This window comes from Ictidomys tridecemlineatus, chromosome 4 (assembly GCF_052094955.1).
Source record: "Ictidomys tridecemlineatus isolate mIctTri1 chromosome 4, mIctTri1.hap1, whole genome shotgun sequence".
NCBI lineage: Eukaryota > Metazoa > Chordata > Mammalia > Rodentia > Sciuridae > Ictidomys > Ictidomys tridecemlineatus.
The window spans coordinates 100,857,797-100,878,974 of NC_135480.1; the positions used below are offsets into that span (position 1 = coordinate 100,857,797).

A 21,178-nucleotide genomic window follows, 5' to 3' on the forward strand; every position below is an offset into this window, starting at 1 on the left:
CCAAGCGGAGGCGGTTTAAATTTGAGCGGGCAGGATTTAGATGTTTTATTTTTGTATCTGTCTCCGACACTTGCAGAGCCACGTGGTTTCTTGGGTTTGTAATAAGATGTTTTCTGTTGCCCAGGCTCTGGGTTCTTCTTTAGCCCCAGTCCACATTCCTCTTGGGGGCTTGGCTCCTTTGCGAGGCCTCATGGATCCCCCGCCCTTTGCTCTTCGAGGACCTCAAAGCGCGAGCCTGGGGAGCTCAGCGGAGTCCGGTCAGCTTGGAGAACTCCCGCTGGTGAGTACTTTCCCTGACTTGCAGAGTGTTTAGTTCCTGTGGAAGCTGTGGCCTGTCGATGGCCTGTCGATGGCCTGTCGTAATCTGGTAGGAAGATGAGTCATGCCTGTATGAAGCTGCACATGGCCTTTGGGACCATCAGTGCTAATTTCTCAATTCATGTAGCCAGTGCGGTAGGATCTGGAAAAGGGAATCAGTAGTGTGAGTTAGATCAGCTTCATGGATATGGTAGGACTTGATTTGGAGACATCTAAATAGATAGCGGGGTGGGCATTTCAGGGTCATTCTGAAGGTCTTCCTGGTGAGTTTCTTGATGTTCTTTCTCTATTTTGGAGCCTCCACAGGGTCTGAAGACTTCTGTATATACAAAGGGCCTCTTGGGCTCCATCCATGAGGACAGGAATGCTCTCAGCCTCTTGGGCTTAGGGGAGGAGACCAATGAGGAGGATGAAGAGGAAAGTGACAACCAGGTATGATCAAGCCCTCTCCCTGGCCTTGAAACCCTCTGTGCTATTCTCCCCCTTTCCCCCTTATTAGTGCTCTACCACTGAGCTACATTCCCAGGGTCTTTTTTTCAAAATTATGTTTTCAGGCAGTGTCTTGCTAAATTACTCAGGCTGGCCTCCAATTTGTGATTCTTCTGCCTTAGCCTCCGAAATGGTTGAGATCACAAGCCTCTGCTGCATACCTTGCTTGAAAATCCTTTTTATTGTGGTAAACTATATTTGACATAAAATTTTGCCTTTTTAACCATTTTAAGATTACGATTCAGTGGTGTTAAATACCTTCACAATGTTGGGCAATCATTGATACAATCTTTTCCAGAACTTGTTCATAATCCCAAATAGAAGCTCCATATCCATTAAACAATAACTCCAATTCCCCTCTCTGTAGCCCCTGGTAACCTCTAATCTTTTTTCTGTCTGAATTTGCCTGTTCTAGATATTTTGTAAGTGGAATTATAGAATATTTTTCCTTTCATGTCTGGCATCTTTCACTTGGTTTGTTTTGAAGATTCATGTAGCATATATTAGAACTTTATTCCTTTTGAAGGTTGAATAATAATCTATCATATATTTATATCATGTTTTGTTTATCCACTCATCTGTTGATGGATACATGGGTTGTTTCCACATTTGGCTAATCTCTGAGCTATGGTTTTGTTTTTGACATGGGATGTCACTAAGTTACCCAGGCTGGTCTTGGACTCTGGGCTTAAGTGATCCTCCTGATTCAGCCTCTTGAGTAGCTGGGACTATAGGCTTGTGTTGCCATGTCCAGATAATTCTGTATTATTTTAAAAATAAATAAAAATGAATTTCCAGTCTACAGCTTTGTTTTTTGTCCAGCCTATAATCCTCTGATCTGATCTGGAAAGCACAACAACAAGGAGCTTCTTGGCCATTTGCGTGGTGCAGAGCTTTGCTTACATTGGATAAAGAGCTGCTTAGTGAGGCCTCCTTGGAGGTCTTGCTCTTGAGTCCCCTGAAGTCCTGCCTGGGCACTGTTTACCTGCTCAGCAGTATCCCACTTCTCCCTCTGTATTCCCTGTACTCTCAACTGACCAGTTACTTTAGACTTACCACCTATAATCATTTTTGTTTTCAGAGTATCCGCAGCTCCAGTGAGCTTCTTAAGAACCTGCACCTGGACCTTGGGACCCTGGGGGGAGACTTTGAATATGAGGTAAGAGCCTAAAGCCCCTACCAGCAAATGCCTCAGTCCGATATGCCCCTTCTTCCTTCTGAAGCCCTTCTGTTTATGAGGTAAATGTTTGGAAAGAACCAGTTTTTTCACAGGCCTGTCCAGGGTTTCTGGGGTCTGGGGAAGGATGAGGGGAACAGAGAATCCATTCATTTACTCATGCACAAAACAACCATTTGTCGAATGTTCCTGCATGAGGTGCTTCACTAGCCACTATATGTCACATGCACATAAATGAGATGTGTGTACTCTCCTCACAGATTGTGCAGTCTCATAGACTGTAAGGGGAAGAAATTACTTTCCTGCACATCAAAAAGCCTTGGTGGATGAGATGACATTTGAGCTGGGTCTTGAAGAGTAGCTGAGTTTTGGATGTGGAGGACATTAGGGAATAATCTAGGCAATTGAACAGCTTGAGCAAAGGTTCTAGGGCTGAAAAATACAGAGTGTGGATGGGAAGAGAACCCTCCCAAATTCTAATCCTTTTCTCTGCAGTCTGTCCCCTGCTGCCACGGGAATGTTCTTTATAAAGAACAAACAAATAGCAAAACTCCACTATGTTGTTATAATACCTAAAAACCTCAGTGTAGATTTGTTCTGGGAATATAATATTCCACACTATGTGTTCTTTGTCTAGTGTCTGATTTATTAATTTTTAAATAATTAGTATTTAAATACTCTCAAAGTATTTTTACAACCAATGAATTATGAAGTCCACAAGTTAGACTTGCCCAAACATTTAAATATGGGCTACAGACTCAGCTCAATCAGTTATAATTTTCACAAGTCTTGTATATTAGATTCTTTTAAATATCTTTTTTTTTTTTTAAGAAAAAGGAAAAAAGAAGGTTTATTGTTTTGCTAGCAAAGAAGAAACATAGGCGGCCCCTGTCCTGAAGGCTGTGATTCTCTTAAATATCTTAAATCCCTTAAAATCAAACAAGCTACACTCTATTAGAATGATCATAAAACCAATCAGTAAAACTATAGTCCTTCTAACAAAGATTTAAATTTCTTTCTCTGTTATCCCTTATTGTTTCTAAGTCTTCCCCTGACTTTGAGAGCCAGTGTACTGTCTCAAGCCAATGGAGGTTTCAGATGCTGGTGCAGGCCCCGATTTGGTGTCTAAGATCCAAGATGTGGGTGGACCTTTCAAAGTGACCCAATTCTACCTATTGGCAGGACCCTTTTCCTCATTAGGTTTTGTCTTTTATCTCAGAAATTGCCCAGCTTTTTGATTCTGTATTATTGGATAGGTTTTGATTGTGACTTTAATGAACTCTTTCTGTCAAATATGGTACCTCTGAGTGTCTTGTTGATTCCTCAGCCTGATACATGTCTACTTTGAAATTGTTCTTTCCATCTGCTTGTTTCCTTGATATGGCAACTATGTGTTCTTCTTGTTCACCATTAAGACCTGTGCTGATTAATGGAATCCGAGGAGATGCTCAGTTTTTTGTGCAGGAGAATGACTGTGGATAGCAATAGGGGTTTTAAGAAGAATGTGCTTTTGGAGAAAAAGGATAGTTTCCTAGAGACTGAGCAAGTTGAGGGTGGAGAGTCTAGCCTATTCCTATGTGTTCAGCACCTGGCCCACTGCCTGGAACATAGGAAGCACTTGGGTATATTTTGTTCAACATTTGAGAGAATGAATACATGAATGAATGAATGAGCCACACTAGTCCAGGGCTGGGACAGATATTTTTTTCTTTCCTTGACTTTCCCAGGTTCTGAGTGGAAGAGATCATTGGTCCTTGCCATCAACTAGTAGAATGAAGATCTCAATGTGGACTGATCATGATTCATTTTGACTTGGACTACTTAACTTTTACTTCATAATAGATTACAAATGTCAGTCAAAAAAAGACATTTTCTTCTTGGACATATCCTGGATTTCTTAGAGCTTGCCTTCTGTTGAATATGTGCCTTTTAGGGGGAATGGGGAATTTTAAACATTTTTAATAACCTCTTTAATATAAATAGACACTGCAGTATAATAGGGGAAATGTGTGGAGTGGGCAGTGTTCCACATTCCTCCCATCCTTGCCTCTAACATGGCAACAGATTCAGGCCTTTTTGCCACATGGTGTGTGGGATTCCTATGTTCTAACCTTAGGCAGGAATTAGGGCTTTTTCTGTTGGGAAAATTAGCCATGAGGATAAATGGGGTTTTGGGACAGGCAGAGCTGTTTCTTCCTGGGCCTTGCCCTTTGTCCTTTGAAAATAACTCTTGTCTCAGTTACAGTTCTTGGCTCTTTGGAGCTGTCCACCTTTCCCTGCTCCTGGGCATCTCAGGCAGCCCTGGATGGAACTTTCCTTTCTGTCTTAGTTCCCTATCTCACTGAGCAGTCACTTTGCTCATGATTCCATGAGAGGGCAGTAGGATGGCAAGAATGCAGCTTTCTCTCTGTCTCCTTCTCCCTGTTCTTCTGCTTTCCAACTTAAGCCTATTTCTAGTCTATTACAGTCTCAAAAGGGAAAGGTTTGTGGAACCGGCACTGAGAACGGGTATGAGCAAGAGCAAGGAGGCAGAAGGGTGGGTGAGCAGGCAGTATGTGGCCATGTGGCCATGTGGTGCTGGTGAAAAGCCCATCAGCGGATCAAAGGAGCGGGAGGGAGTCTGGGCTTAGAAATAACAGGATGATGTCAGTGTGATTGGAAAGTGCTAACTATATCAGGGTGCTTTGCAAAGAATTCACTTGAGTGGGCATGAGACCTGGAAAATAAACTGGACTGATGGTTGGCTTGGCAGGGGTCTCCCCAGAACTGGGCCAATGCATGCATGTGGTGTGGAGCACCCCCCCTGCCTTATGATCTTGTGCTATGTGGATCACAGGAGCCCCTGAATTTGTGCTCTGGGCAGGAAGAAGGGGACTGCAGCATTGGAGATCTCATGGCTTTGAGGGGGGTGTTAAATATTCATGGAATGTTTCTTATAGCACCCCCCTCCTCTACATCCCATTCTTCATGCAGATGTCAAGATCTTGAAATGTGCTTTAAGATACTCAAGGAACTGGTCCTGTGGCAGGAGGAGACAAAGGAGTATGAGCACAGATGGGCTCAGGGCAAAGCTGTGTGCTCTGAGAGCCCAGGGGAGGAAATTGCCCAGGTGCCTAGAGTTGGAGGGTTCAGGCTTTGGCCCTGGTGTCATGCCAAGGAGTAGGAATTTGGTGAAAGGAAAAATGGAGTCCGATGTGATACTCAACTCTCGTTCATCCATTTTTAGATAATCTGCAACTAATGTTTAATGTGTTGCTTTCCCCAACCTCATGGTGCACCTCTGTCTTGTAGTTAGTCCACAAGGGTGCAGAGAATACAAGATCATTTATTTTAATATTTTAAAGTTTAATCTTTAGATAGGCAGACTAAGATCAGCCCCATCAAGTGAAAAAATGTTTTTTTTTTCAGAGGTGGTGGTGCTCAGGATTAAACCCAGGGCCTCTTGCTTGCTAAGTACATACTGTACCACTGAGCAGTACCCCAAGCTGAACATCTTCTTTTGAACAACTTAAGCTTGAGAGGTGGCTAGACTGGGTAAAATATTCTTATATAGTCTGGCTGTATTCTCTAATAAAGATAAGGATGGGAATCTCTACCTGTACCTGATATCCGTATCTGATATCCCCTGATTGATTGATTGATTTGGTGCTGACAATTGAACTCAAGGCCTTGTGTATGCCTGGCAAGTGCTCTGTTACTGAGCTATGTCCCCGACTACCAGTTGAAAGGTTACTTATTTTTTCATCATTTGGACAGTTTATTAATAGTTAACATTTGTTTAGTGATTTTGGTTTTTATAAGCATTTTAACAAATATAGTCTAATCCCTATATGACCTTGACAAATAAATGTAACATCTCTATTTGGCAGAGTCAGAAGAGAAGCCTAACTCCTTCATCTGTATAACATATTCATTCATAAAAACAAAAAATTTAAATCAATAGCATTTCCTAAGCATTCATCGTATACCAGAAGCTAGGTACTGAGGAAAATAGGGAGCTAATCTGGTGAAGGAAACAGAAGGAAATCAGCAATTATGATAGCTATTATGGCAGAAGATAGAGAAAACTCATGTCAGCTTCCCTAGGGAACAAGGAAGGCTTCCTGGAAGAGTTGATGACTGTGAGAACCAGTGTGAATTTGTCACACTGGGAGGGGTAAGAAAGAGAGGGTGGAGGAGAAGACAGAGAGAATGAGTGGTAGGGAGGGAGAGAGGGAAAGAAAGAGAGAGAGAATGGTTGTATTAAAAATCTGCAGGGCAGGGCTGGGAATGTAAGGCCCTAGGTCTGATCCTCAGGAGAAAAAAATGCCCAGCAAAATAGAGACATAGTAAGATGTATATCCATAGTCAGGATAGCTGTGTGGCTGGAGATGAACCATGAGAAGCAGGTGGGAAGGGTTGTGGGCCAAGGAAGGAGGTGTGAACTCCATCTTGGAGGTGAGAGGCTGCTTCTGGTATCTGACACCTCCTCTAACTCCTAATCCAAGGTCTATTGCTAGGCAATCCTCTTGGGGCTAGGTTTCACTCCCAACTTTGAGCAGGAGAACCTTCCTTAATTCTGGACTGAGCCTGACTAGGGTGGATTGGCCCCACTTACTGAGCAAGTGGCTGACTAGACACCCTTTGTCCATCCTAAGGCACTTTCTCCTTAGAGTCTGTGGAGCCCCACAGGCCAGTTATGGAGCTCCTCTGAGTGCTGGCTGCTGCTGGGGATATGTAGATAAGGCCTGGCCTTAGCCTGAAACCATGGCAGATTTATTCCTTGTAAATTGGGGAGCTGGGAGGGGTGGTTCTGGGTGGTGCCTGCCTTCTCAACTTCACCCTCTGCTTTTCTTCTGGGGACAGGCTTGAGGCTTGTGACAGTGTCACTCTGGTGTCCAGCTTTTCTTTGCTTTGGGAAGTATAGGCTCGTAACTAGGTCCACCTTAGATATTTTGCTTTTCTCAGTGTGAGCTCAGCTCCTTGAGGGCAGGCAGGTCTATGTCTTAGTCATATTTGGTTTCTCAAGACAGTGTTTGGCACATAGAGGGTGCTCAGTGAATGATCATGTGGGTCTCTTCATATAAAATTAGTTAACATATAAGAGATACTGACAATATGGCAGGCATGGTTCTAAGTTCTTTAATGCACTTCATAAGTGCTAACTAATTTAATCTTTCTGGCAACCCTAGGAGAAAGGTACTTGTGGACTGCATCCTTGTGTTTTAGAGGAAACTGAAGCACAGTTTGCCTAAGAAGAACCACATCTGCAAGCTTGGAGCCATAATTTGAGCCTAGGCAATCTTTCTTGAAAGTTGTACTGTGAACTGCTCTATTTTTCTGCTTTCATTCATCATCCTTGGAGAGCATGCTTAGCTAGTCAGTAGGCTGCCAGACCTGATGCAATGGTCATATTTTTGAGCTTATCAGATATTTTATGAGACCATCAATAAAACTTGTACCTTTTGATTATCTACTTGAGTGAATTAGCTTTCTAGCACTGTAACAAAATACCGGAAATAATTAATTTATAAAAGAAAAGTTTTTTTGGCTCACAGTTTTGGAGGGTTCAGTCCATGATCAGTTGGGTCTATTGTTTTGGGCCTGTGGTGAGGCAGCACATCATGGTGAGAGAGCATGTTGAAGCAAAACTGCTTATATCAAGAGCCAGACAATAAAGAGAGGAAGGGATCAGGGTATACTCCCCAAAGCCTACAGACTTCCCACTATGCCCTACCACCTAAAGATTCTACCACATTCCAGTCGTTTACCCTGGGCACCAAGCCTCCACCAATGGGCCTTTGCAGGGACATTCCAGGTCCCAAATAGAAACTGTGGACTTTGCTCCTTTTATTTCACATGATTGTTTATTATTGTCTTAAATGAATCTTGGCTTCTAAGTCTGCAGTCGTAAGATATGGCTAACCAGGGTGGAGAGAGACAGATTTATTACTGGAAAACATCCAGATCCAAGCACTGGTTGTCATGCTTTTTGTTTGAATCTTCAGGATAAGGAAGTCTTAAAACTCCCTGCTCAGGAGTTGTTTAGCCAGGCAGCCCAAGTGTTAGCCCAGATGTATTCTGGGAGGAAAGCTCCTCAGCATGAGCCCAGGAAGGTCATTGGCTATATTTCCAAGGTAGGGTTTTTTGTTTGTTTGTTTGTTTCTATTTTGGTCAAACCTAAAGAATTTAAGTTGTAGCAGCCATAGGTTTTCACTAGTCTTTAAAGTGAGGTTTGTGGTGAGAAAACAGGGTATGGCTGCTGTTGAGGTGTGCTGTTCTCCTTTCCAGAGACTCTGCCAAGGGGAGCTTAATAGATTGCCAGCTTCCAGATGCAGCCTCTTCCACCCATCCTGATTCATGCTAACCTGTACTTCCCCAAGCTGATGGGTTGTAACATGAGTCTGAGTGCAGGGACCTTTCTATCTAATGTGGGACTTCTCAATGGCAGCCTGCATGGGAACTCTCCTCTGGGCTGGCTGACTTTCTCAGAACCATGCTGTGCTTCCTTCCCTGTCTGCGTCATGTTCTGAAAGCCCTCCCCTTCTCCTTTATCTTTCATAAGCATTTCCCCTAAATCTCTTGCACATCTAATCCCATTTTGGCATCTGCTCCTGTGGGGACCAAATTTGACAACCCTGGATGGAGGATGCTGTCTACAGGTTGCCCATGATCAGCTTTTATAGGGGAGGCTTTGGAGAGGGCAGGCCCCCTTCATATATATATATATATATATATATATATATATATATATATATATATTTTTTTTTTTTTTCCCCTGTTGCCTGTGAAAAATGAAGAATAGAAATTCTGGACTTTGTTCCCTTTTTCTCACATGATTGTCCATTATTATCTTAAATGAATCTTGGCTTCTAAGTCTGCAGTCTTAAGATTTGGCTAACGGGGGTGGAGTGAGAACATGATAGATGATGATAGACTTGTATAGTCCACATAAGTTATTTCCAGGCTCATCAGTAGATGGGGCCCAGTTGAGTGTGTCCAAATCACCATAGAAATTCTGATTCAGTAGACTGGGTATGGTGCCAGGAATCTATGTTTTAAAAAGTTGTTTAGGCCAGGCATAGTGGTGCATGCCTGTAATCCCAGCAGCTTGAGAGGTAGAGGCAGGAGGATCACAAGTTCAAAGCCAGCTTCAGCAACTTAGCAAGGCCCTAAGCAACTCAGTGAAACCCTGTCTCTAGATAAAATACAAAATAGGGCTGGGGATGTGGCTCAGTGGTCGAGTGCCTTCGAGTTCAATCCCCAGTACCACCTCTGCCCCCCTGCCCTCCCCCCCCCCAAAAAAACCCAAGTTGTTTAGGTGTTGGATGGCTACTGGGATCAGAACTCAAGCTCTGGCTTGTGAAAGTCAAGGAATACCATCTCCATCTTGTAGCACATCTCTCAACTCCTTTTCTATATTTCTTATGTCTTTCTTTTTGACATGGTCTGTGCTCTCTAGGAGTCTCCAAGAACAAGTCATCCAGAGGAGAAGAAGGATGTTTCTCTTGATTCAGATGCTGCTGGCCCCCCTACTCCTGGCAAACTCTTCAGCCAAGGTGGAGATAGCAGTCTGAGCAGTTCTGGTGGCAAAGAGCCACAGGAAAGAGGGGCTAGTCCTTGGTTTCCAGAAAAAGAAGAGAATAAGAAGAGTGATCCTGGGGCTTCCACAAATCTGATGACACCTGGGGTGGACCATGGAGGTGATCAGCCTGCCAAGTCCTCTGAAAAGGAGCCACTGGAGGACCCAGTTGATGCAGGAGAGGATTCCAGGAAGGAAGAGGCAACAAATGAGCCAAAGAAAGAGACTTCTGTCCCAAAAGAAAACAGATCAGATGCCAGGGAAGTAAGTCCCGTAGGCAATTGCTGACTGCAGTCCTCGCTGTTCTCTCTAGCTCTGTGCAGCTTCCTATCCCCACATCTTTATTTCTGAGTCAGGAGCTTCATTTGCAGGTCCTGCTCTGGGCTGTCACCATCAGCCAGAACCCTTAATTGTGACAAATATGCCCAGACCCAGCAGGCAGTAAAATCCTGAATGAAACTGCAAACTTGGTGGCATTGGAAATCTAGAGCAGAAATGTGCTTTTCCATTGCACCCTCTTGGTATATTCATGTTCTTCTTTTCTCCTGTTTACTCTTTCCCTTTCCTGTCTCCCTCTTCTAGTCTTGGTTTGCTGCAATCAGAGTTCCTTTGTGGGGTGGAAAATGTGTGTGTGTGTGTGTGTGTGTGTGTGTGTGTGTGTGTGTGTATGTAGGGAAGGCAAAGGTTTCATCAGTGAAAGTGTGGGGTGGAAAGTGTGTGTGTGTGTGTGTGTGTGTGTGTGTGTGTGTGTGTGTGTGTGTGTGTGTGTGTGTATGTAGGGAAGGCAAAGGTTTCATCGGTGAAAGTGTTCTGCCCCAGCATATATATATTGGATTATAAGAAGACCTTTCTCATTGGCTCTTTCTGAACCAATCCAAAACATAGAAGTGATTGGTTTTGCAAACTAGGCCAGTGGCTAGGTTCAAGTGGGGCAAGCTTTTGGCGTTTTAGGTTTTCCAATTCTTCCTCCTGGTAGTTGATAAAGGAATCCATTTAAAGAGCTTTTGTCTACTTCCTTGAAAAGATACTCCAATCCTGTTTTATAGGATAGCATCAAATTTCTGTACTGCCAACTTTCTGTTTCCACTATACTTGACTCTGTTTCTACATGTGAATCCTTGATCCAGTGCAGGGCATGCTTGTCCATGCCCATCTGGATTGCAAGGAGGCTGATGTGTGTGTCTGGAGAGAATGGCAGGGTCCCTCAGGTTTCAAGAAGAGGTGGATGTTGGTTTGGGCTGAGTCCATTGTTGGCACTATGGCCTGACCAGAATTCCCTGGATAGTGACCCTGACTCTCAGTGCTTCTGGGGGGTTTTTCTATGGGTCTGTCTCCTCAGGAGTCGAAGATTAGTGAGCATGTGAAAGAACCAAACCTCTCTGATTCCGTGGCTTCTGACCCCAAGTCCTTCTTTGGCATGGTGAGTTTGTGACGAGGGGTAGTAGTGTGGTGGGTAAGAGTATGGATTTTCATGTCCACAGGGGTAAATAATTTGCCCAGCACCGCATGCTAATATGTGGGAGAAGTTGGGACTCAGATTTGGGTCTTGTTAGCTTCCGTTTCTCAATCTGTAGCTAAGACTATTCTACCTACAATATAGGTTTCCTGTGAGAAGAAAGTAAGGTAGAGAATGTAAATCATGTTTACATAACATTAAATAAGTGTTAGCTATTATTATTCTTACTGTGTGTGACTTGCCTACAAGATTGTGTGAGTTGCCTCCAGGCTCTAATAGGCATGTTATAGGAATCCAGAAGGTTAGACTGGTGTGTTGTGTTTCTGGGCTCACGGAACTGTGGCAAAGACCAGTCCTAGGCTCTGGCCAGGAGGGCTCCTATGGTTTCATTTTTGAAGTTAGGGCTTTGTCCTGGAATGCCAGAATCCATGGTTCCTTTGTCCTAGATCGTCCACTCAGCCTGCTGTGTCTCTGTTCTGTGTGCCAGGTTGAATCTAATGGGAGCAGTGGGGGTGCTTTTTGGCCACACACTACCTCTACACACCACCTCCATCTGTTTGGAGGAGGCAGATCAAAGGGAGGGGATTAGTGGGAAAGAGTCAGGGATGGACAGTGATGATACGGGACGGGGCGGGGGGCATGCAGAGGAATTAGGAGGCTGTGTACTTTAGCCCTGCACTTAGCTGTGGGCTTAAGAGGCAGATGGCAGCTGCATTATGTGGCATAGAATTCAAACTGAAAGGAAAATATCACCAAAAAAGACGAACCCCACAAGCCAGGAAGTGAAACAAAAAGTCACTGTTGTTGGCAAAAACTGTCCATGAAGAATAGCCATGTCACCAAACTCATGAACCAAGGGGTCTGTCCCTTCCAAAGCAGGCACTGTGTTGGCAACATGTGCCCATCAGCATTTTTCTTTATGGCAGTGGAGGGAGGAAGCATAGACAGCAGGACCAGACCATGTCTGGGCATCCCGCCATTTATCAGGGCTGATGACAGAACTATCCCCATTAGCATGCTGTTGGGTAGCAATCCTTCACTTAGCCCAGCAGGGATCATAGGCTCAGGGGTTCGGGTAAGGCCCTGTGGCAGCCAAAGGGCAGTGAGGAGCTGGCCCTGGTGTGGGTACCTGCTGTCTGTCCCAAAGAGAAGCCTATGGAGAAGGCACCACTAATTAATCCCCATTGTCTAGAGGGGTACCTGTTTGGGAAGGGGGAAGACATGAATTGGAAGGAGTTTATCAAGCTTCATTTATAAGCTAGTCACAGGTTTCTGGCATTTGTGGTGCCCTCGTTGAACACTGGAGAGGGAGACAGCTGGCAAGTGACAGACATGCTTTGGAGCATGTATCATGGAAAGACCGTGGGTTTTGGAGTTAGTCCCCAGGATCATCTGACCCCAGCCTTCTTGCTTATCAATCATGTGACCTTGGGCAAATTAAGTATGCTTCCCAACCTGCCTTTGCATCTGTGAAATGATGACAGAGTTTTGGTCTCATAGGGTTTGTTTTTTTGTCCATAATTTTAGGAAAAAATTTAAGCTGGGCATGGTGGCACATGCCTGTAATCCCAGTGGCTCGGGAGGCTGAGGCAGGAGGATTGCGAGTTCATAGTCTCCGCAACTTGGCAAGGCCCTAAGCAACTCAGAAAGACCCTGTCATTAAATAAAATATTTTAAAAAGGGCTGGGGATGTGGCTCAGTGGTTAAATGCCACTAGGTTCAATCTCCCAAACAAATTTAAAAAAACATATATATGGAAGAATTAAAGAATTTACAGTGAATACCCACATACATCTGCAGTGAACATTTTACCATATGCGCTTTATCATATATCTTTGTCTAGTCACATTTTTATTTTAAAGATTAAATTAGATGTCAAAATTTTATCACAGTGCCTGGCACATAGCAGCCTTTTCTGAAAGGTTGGCATTAGGTTAGAATTGGGGTAGAGGTGGGGCCCCAATGAGTGCTGACTGGCAGAGGCAGAGTTGACATGATCACCTCCACTGTCTGTAGGACTTTGGTTTTCGCAGCCGGATCTCAGAGCGCCTGCTGGGTATTGATGTAATTTCCCCAGTTCTGGATGGAGCCTGTTGGGAGGTAAGTCTCTGTGGGTGGGTCTAGTTCTCTCTGGTGATCACTTTTTGAAATAACTCAAGAGCTGTCTCCTTCCCATCCTAGCATATGTCTCTGGAGGCTCTTTCCCTTTCCTTAAGGCATGGCCCTAACTGTGCCTTTGATGGGACTTATGACCATTCTTGCTCTGTAGTTGCTAGGAATTAAAGCATACCCGCTTCCCCCATGTATTACTCATTTATCTGTTCATTCAGTAACTGAGGGTTGACCACCTGCTCATGTGCAAAGCCCTGTGGAGATTGTGGATTTCAAAGCATTTCATATCCTGGCCCATCCATACCTCTAGCCCACGCACCGCCCACCAGCTGGGTCTGCCACTTGTCCTTCCTGGAGCATACCCTCCACCTCCACTGTGGCTCTGCTGGCCCTTCTGTGTCCGCTTTTGCCCCAGCAAGCTCTTTCTTGGTCTTGGAGGCCCATCTCTGAGGCCACCTTCTCCAATTGGGATGGATTATTTCCTCTTTGCTCTCTTTAGAGCCTCTTGTTTTGTGGTTGTTTATGTCTTCCCTGCCAGAGGTATTCTCTGTGCTGGGCCATAACACCTGACCCAAGTAGGGTACAAAGATGAGTGAAACCCAGATCTGTCCTTAAGCAGCTTAAGTCAAGATCAGTTTTATTTATTTATTTATTTTCCTCCTTGGTGGGTTGTCTAGAAGAGGGATTCTGGCAGAAGGTCTCTGCAAGTTTCAGGGAGCATTTGGTTTGAGTGAGATGGAGATTTGTTGGGTGAAACAAACAAGATGTTTAATAGGAATCTGGCCTGGGAGCCCTTAGTGAAATATGTTGGAGACTGATTAGTTTTTAGGCTGATTGCATTTGAGCCCTTCGTATTCTGACTGATGCCTTCCTGGGCTACTGCCTAGCCACCTCCCTGCTAGGCTTTGTTACCCCATTTATAATTGATGTGAAGGCACAAATAGAGGCAGGTGGGATTAGTCAGGAAGGCTTTGAAGCAGGGGAATTGTGGGGCCTTTTTGGCAGTAGGTGAGCAGGAGAGCTACCAAGTCAGTAGGGTGTGCTAGGTTCTATGGTTCTGGCTTCAAAACCTGGCCAATATCAGAATTCTTTGAGAGCTTTAAAAAAGTTAATTTTTTGTGAGACCTAACCTAAGACCTAATGAAGATGGCAGCCCTTTTGGGGTCATACTACTGATATAAAGCAGCAGTCAGATTTGGCTTGAATTTGGTTCTCAGGGGACACTCGGTGGAGTGCAGCCAGCCCTGGCAGAGGAAGTCCGAATTTATACCTCATGACCAGCCTGGTAGGGTGTGGGTAATGATGGGCACTGAGCTTGGCTGACCAGCTAGAGCCTTTAGTAGGGCTCAGTCTCTAGTTCTCCCCCATCTTCAGGACATGGAGGGGTCAAAGAAGGAGGTGGAGCTGAAGAAAGGAGCAGCAGCCCCTTTGTGGGACAGACAGAAAACAAAACCTTGGAGCTGAGTTAAGGATGGGGACACGGTATCTCAAGCAGTCCCCTTTCTGAAGAAAGTTGGCATGACTGGTTACCTCATTGGGTTCCTTCGCTTCTTTCTCTGTGGCAAAAATGTTTAGGGAGCAAGTAAAACTCTACTCAAAAGGCCCCTCGCCTAGGTTTTCCCCCGAGGTATCCCTATTTCTCTGGCAGTTTAACTAGTTCAGTTTCTTGCAGAAATGTAGAAGATGGAACAAGCAGGGGCTGGCCGCGAAGACTCGCTTGACAGCTAGCCCTGCAGTCTGCCTGCCTTTTCCCTTCTGATACTAGACTTATAGCCCCAGAGTCCTTTCTGAGGCAGGGTTCAACCCTCCAAATTTTATTATGATCACCTCACTCTGTTACTTGTCCTGTATATTTTAGTGTGTTAAATGGGGTTGGATTTTGTGATTTTTGTTTTCTTGAAAAAGTGAGAGAGGGAAGTTTTCCATGAGCATGGTGTGGTTTGCAGGGGAACACATGTATTTTGAACACTGGAAGGAGAATAGGTGGGGTGGGGAGGCTGCCTGCTCCTGTCGTTGTCTGCAGGCTCTGCCCAGGCTGATGCAATGAGGAGTGGCAGTCCTGGCAGGGAGCCCTTCTGCTCCAGGCACTGAGAGGTATTCACAGGCTGCATTGCTATTTTTAATGTAATTTGGGGGAGCTGGGTTGTAGTTCAAGTCCTTTTCTTTCTCGCTTATCCAGATGGTAGAGTCAGCCACAGCTGCTGGGGCTCAGGCTGCCAGTAGAGAGGTGTTGGAGGTACTGGGCACAGGGCTGGGGACCCCACTGGGGAAGACGGAGTGAGCTGTCTCCTACCCCACCTCTCCTATTGACCCCTGTGTCCCAGAACAGACGGGGCTCCTGTTGGGGTGACAGAAGGACTGTAAATCCCAGAATGGGGACTGGCACTGGCAAAGCCTTTTCTTTTTTTTTTTTGCATTTGACTAGGGGAGAGGTGTGTGGGAAGAGGAGCTAGCATTTATGGCATGCCTTCTTTGGGCCAGGAGTTGGGCATTATATACATGATCTCATTTAATCCTGACCAGAAGCCCTGGGAGCTGTGGTTTACTATCCCATTTTACAATGGAAGAAGTGGGCTCCCCAGGCAGGAAACGAGGAAGGGCTAGAACAAAGGATAGACCCAGGCTGACTACACCACTGTCCACCTGTGGGAAATATTTTAAATTGTCAGGAATAGTGTCTATCTGTCTGTCTGTCTCTAACTAGCTTAAATTTGTCCAGACACCCAAACTTTAAAATAAATTTTAGGGGTTATTTCTGAATGGTTGATATAATCCCTGACTGGAAAAGGGGCATCTTTATCTCCTGACCCATGTCCTTGGGCAAGCTGGAAGGGAACTGTGGAAGGAATGTTAATGCCTCCTTTCTTCTAGTATGATGATGATGCCCTTTTGGTCTGGGGTAAATCTGCTCTTATTCTACTGAGATCCCTGTTCTCCAGGAGTCTTCCTTTCTAATGAGCTTGCCTGCTGCCCTTAATTTTGCCCACTTAATTTCAGCATCCTTGTGTATCACTGGTGCTGCTACCTTGGGCTTTGGTGGTTGTGGGCTGTTTGTGGATACCTCTGTTGGTGGTGTAGGCTTCCATACATAGGAGGCAGGGTTTTCTTTCTTGTGTGGTCTTTTTCTACCCTTGGTTTCTGACTCTGCCATACTGGGCTTGTCTGCTTTCTCTTCAGCTATAAGTCTAGGACTTAGCCAAAGCCCAGGAAGCTTTACTGGACAGTAGACAGGCCTTCTGCTTCCAATCCTCCAGAGAGCCACCTCTCAGTGCTTTCTGTTATGTGTGGGACTTAGCAGGAGGGGGAGACCCCTGCAATGCATACCCCACTAATAACACACTTTCCACTGCTTCTTTACTACAGGCTCAGAGGTTAGGAAGAGACGACTCAGATACTAGCCAGTGCAGCCAAGATGAACAGCAGAGCAAACACTCCAAAGGCTCCGAGAGGTATAGTATATGGGGGGGCTGCTCTCAGGGACCTGAGTCATGGCATGACTTCAGGATGGTGTGGACTTTGGCAGAATCCTAGCTGGTGTGCCCTGCCTGAAGGCAGATGTGCATTGGCTAGATGGCCAGGCAAGGTGTGTGTGTGAATGAACCTGTGATGCGGCCTCATATAGATCTGTGAAGTGCTACTCTGCACAGAGCACTGTGGTGGAGCCAGGCTCTGTGCTCCACACTGGATTGGGCTGATTATGATGTGTGCCTGGTCTTGGGCTAGGGTTGAAGCAGCCTGTTGGAGGTCTGGGGGAGTCATGTTACAGGGTTAGTACTACAGCTCACATCTCTGAGCCAGAGCCCTGCCCCAGCAGAGATATCTACAGCTGGCTCTGTGTGTGTGGATACACCTAGTGTGTATCTTACTGGGGCTCTCAGCCTCTTAGGCTGCTACTCTGAAGGGGATGGGGTGTGTTCATCCTCTTCTGGGACCTTGGCAAGCTCTCAGCATTCTTACATAGTGCCACAGTTTCATTCATTTTCTGTAATCTGACCACTGGAACCTATAGATTCAGAGCCCGGTGTCTCTTTTTCTCCCCATTTTCCACTCCGTTCTTCCTGGGCCCAGTGATGGTAAACTCTGGGAATGACACATATGTGAGTGTGTCCAGCTGTCACACCTGGACCAAACAATGCAGCCCAGGGCACTGGGAAGCCCTATGTAGTTTAGGTGAAAGGATAGCTCAGGAGAGGGTTTCTCCTTGCTGCACATCCAGCTGCTTGGCCCTGTAGCTGTCTGTGAATATGGGGGTAGGGGCTGGGATCTAGCACACGGGACCCCCACTGCACTCCCAAATTCTCTTCCTGCTCTCCAAGTGGAGGGGCCTGACTGCTGCTGCTCTGGCTGGCCTCACCAGGTTATCTCCTCCACTTCTGCATGGGGAGCAGCTCCAGAGTCCCCTTTATAACCAGGCCACTGAAGGAGGGCCTCCACAGATTCCCAAGGGACAATCTGAGTGGGAGGAAGTGGAGGAGCCTAGAGAGGACTCTGGAGCCAGCCCCACACCACTGGTGTCCGTCCTCAGGTAAGGATGAGAAAGAAGCACCCTGGGTGGTGGTGATCACTTTGTGTGTGTGCTGGGGCTGAGAGAGATGGGGCAGGGTGAGCCTGGGGTGAGTTTGCAGCAGCAGCAACAGCAGCAGCAGCACCACCTGGGGAATGGGGAATCTGCTACTTCCTAGTTCTTTTCTGTAACACATTGGAGTGTCCAGGCTGATTAGGAGAGCTTAAGAACTCTAGAATAAGGAGGTGCCGCTTCTGTTTACTTTCCTCCCTGCCAAGGACTGAGGCAGAGACTCTGCTGTTGCCCTGGCTGCTCCATTCTTGCCAGGGTAGCCCTGTCTCCTAGTCCCCTCCCCAACAGCACCCCTGCCCCTGCCAGGAGTCAGCCTAACTCTAGCCACCCATCTGGAGCTCTATTGTGTGCTAGGCCCAGGGAGAGCGGATGCAGGTCTAAGCCTGATCCTGAGCCTGGTGTACATTTGCTAGTGCTAGTGCCTCTGTCCTCCTGGCAAACTGGGAAGAAGCAGATTCCCCCATTCCCCAGAAAAATATGCTGGTCTTAGATTTCATTTGTTTGGAATGAGCCACCAGGGGACCTGAGCAGCAGCCATGTTTAATCAGCAACATCCATTGACTACTTGCTGTGTGCAGAGCTTCTCCTTGGGTGTTTAACTATCCTGTTTGTCATGTGAAACGGGAGTATCTGGCCTTCAATGCAAATGCTTCAGCAAGAGACCCAGAGGGGAAAGGGAGGTTGGAGAGACCCGAGGTAGGGAAACTACTGGGCTTGTCCCTCTTGTCCCTATTCACCTAAAAGGGGTGAAGATTGAACCTCTTGCCTTCCTCCTGGTTTAACACAGTTACTTCCTTCTTCCTATCAAGGGAGCAGCCTCCGAGCCCACCTGTGGTCCATGAGAGGGGCAAGGAGCAGCATTCCCAGGCTGAGGAGCCATGCCCTGGGCAAGAAAAGACTGAGGACCCTGAGGAAAAGGTGGTGGTCAGCCCCACCTCGACAGTCTCTCTAGAAGTGTAAGGGCCAGTTTTTTGTGTTTGTCTCTGTCCTCTGCTGTGTATGGATTGCTCGAATGCCCATTCCCTCTCTTGGGTGATGGGAGGAGATGCTCTGGCTTCAGCCCATGGAGTGATAATAGGAGGATATTGGAAGTGTCCTTGGTGCTGTGTGCAGCCTTGAGAGCCCTAGGCAGCCATCACTATCACTGATTCTTGCCTGGGGTTAGCTTAGGTCCTGGGGGCTCCTGGCCAGGACCCAGGGTATGGGGATGGGCAAGGGTGTGTCTTTGGCTCATTAGCAGAAACTGGTAGATTATATTTCCTTCTCTCCCAAGGACTGTTTTTCTTTTAAAAACATCTTATTATGATATTTATGTATAACGAAGTACACAAATCTGAATTGTACAGGTCAGTGATTGTTTTCATGTGTGTGCAACACATAATAGCCACTCAGATTGTCATAGAATATTTCCTTCCCCGGAGAAAGTTTCCACCTTCAAATCTACCCTTAAAAGCTACAGTTGTGGCTTCCATCCTATAGATTCAGTTTTCCCATTTTCCACCTTCATATAAATGGAATTATACAGTATATAGAAAATATTTTGTGTGCCTGAGTGTAAAGGTCATCAGGCTTTTGCAGTTCACCTCTTTTTATACCAAGTAGTTAAAAAATTTAGAAGCCACTTATCTTTTCTCTCCCATCCTCACCTGTCCCTCTCATCTCTTATTCAGTTAAGGAAATGAAAGCTCAGAGAGGTGAAGGAATTTATCTAAGGTCCCATCACTAGTCTAGAGCTAGATCCTAGACTTCTGACTTTTGGTCTGCAGTCCCTGTGCCTCTTATGTGTGGAAAGGCACTAGAATTTATGTTATTTCTCCTCTGTGATTGAGAGGTACAAAGGACTCAGGTCTGACTATTGAGCAGAGCCAGGTTCCTATCCTGATGACTCACAGGAGTGTCACTGAGAGCTGGCAGGGCACCTGAGCTCATAATCTCATGTCATCCCTATAATGTTGTAGAGGTTGTGTAGAGTAGGGGTAGTCTACTAGGGGTAGTCCTTGTTATTTTTCAGTTGGTGACAGGTCCTACAATGAAAGCTGTGACCTGAGGAATCACATGGCTTTCCTGCCTCCTTGGTGGCTGTGGACAGGCAGATCAGGGTGCTTTCTATGAAGGACAGAAGCCAAGTGTGGTTCAGAATGAGGAAGATCTAGGCAGAGGTCAGAGAGGCATCTTCCCAGGACCTTTGGAGGGAAGCTCCTCCCTGGACACCTTGTCTGGTTGATGTCCTAACTTGTGTTTCTTCTCCATCCCAGTGACACTGCCCCTGCTGGGGTCTCTAGATACTGTCCTTGACCCTGCAGGCTCAGGTCACACCATCTCACAGGAAAGGCCTCTGTTCCTTTCCTGAGTCTCTTCAGACCCCACAACTTCCTTGTTATTAATCTTCTCAGATGTGTTAGGAATCGATTGGTTTTCAAGGTATTGGGAGTAGCCCTGTGCCTGACATCTGAATCAGAAGGGTTAGGAACAGGACAGGCTAGCAAGGGTGGACAGGGCAGGCTTGTGGCCAAGGGACTGGGTCTGGGAAGCGGATATCCTCCTTTTTGTCATGTTAGCACATTTCACAAAGATTTGAAGAGATAGTAAGTGAATCAAAACCACTGGGTATAATCCTAGCTACTCAGGAAGCTGAAGCAAGATTGTGAGTTCAAGCCCAACCTGGACAACATAGCAAGATCTCATCTCAAAAAGCCAATAAACAAACAAAAAAAGCCACTGGTCTAAATGTGACAGGAAACTAGATCTCCTTGCTTTCAGTCTGAGCTTTAGTGGTTTTATAATCATTTCAGAACGATCCTGGGATGTCAGTTCTCCCTCCCTCCATCCTCTTCTCCCTCCCTGCCTTTCTGCCTTGCTTTCTGTCACCTATCTCCTAGCTAGCTGGTGGCCAGCATGAAATGATTAGCTCCCACCGAGCCTTTCATTGGCCTCTTTCTGTTGGAAACTGGGTCTCATGTGGCTCATACCTGAGGAGTTGGCCTAGAAATCAGACCTGCCTCCTCTTTGGCATTTTCAACTTCCCAATTGTCTTCTAGATCTTTCGGGCATTGTTCTTTGCCTTGGACCTAAGCAAGGTGTTTAGAATACCAGGACTTTAAAACGAGGGAGGGAGAAGAAACCCACTGATATGTAACCGATGTGATTCTGCAATCTGTATTTGGGGTAAAAATGGGAGTTCATAACCCACTTGAATCTAATGTATGAAATATGATATGTCAAGAGCTTTGTAATGTTTTGAACAACCAATTAAAAAAAAAAAGAAAAAAAAAAGGAACCCACTGAAAAACAGCCCCATTTGCCTGTGTGGCAGGTGTGCAAGCGGGCTCACTGGTGTGTGTAGCCTGGACACGTGCTGCCACATGGTCTGATGCCCCATCTTCCCACAACATCTGTCCCTTGGGTTGCACATATCTACGTAGCCCACAGGGGAGACAGACATTAAAAGGTACCATCTCAGGGAAAAAAGATGTTTTCAGCCAAGGTTGG

At 45.8% G+C, this 21,178-nt stretch overlaps 1 protein-coding gene across 8 annotated transcripts in view; it reads left to right on the forward strand.

Annotated features, from left to right (window-relative positions):
• Cep164 (centrosomal protein 164) overlaps window positions 1–21,178 on the forward strand; it is a 65,032-nt gene that overhangs the window by 27,314 nt on the left and 16,540 nt on the right. For 4 of the 8 annotated variants that reach the window (XM_078047065.1, XM_013360007.4, XM_078047064.1 and 1 more), the window contains 9 exons: window positions 125–280; window positions 616–750; window positions 1,889–1,966; window positions 9,426–9,809; window positions 10,885–10,965; window positions 13,018–13,101; window positions 16,477–16,562; window positions 17,471–17,638; window positions 18,499–18,645. In XM_078047065.1, coding sequence (XP_077903191.1) covers window positions 125–280; window positions 616–750; window positions 1,889–1,966; window positions 9,426–9,809; window positions 10,885–10,965; window positions 13,018–13,101; window positions 16,477–16,562; window positions 17,471–17,638; window positions 18,499–18,645 — 1,319 coding nt within the window. The remainder of the gene's footprint in view (window positions 1–124; window positions 281–615; window positions 751–1,888; window positions 1,967–9,425; window positions 9,810–10,884; window positions 10,966–13,017; window positions 13,102–16,476; window positions 16,563–17,470; window positions 17,639–18,498; window positions 18,646–21,178) is intronic. The other 4 variants (XM_078047068.1, XM_078047066.1, XM_078047067.1 and 1 more) reach the window with 4 other exon arrangements.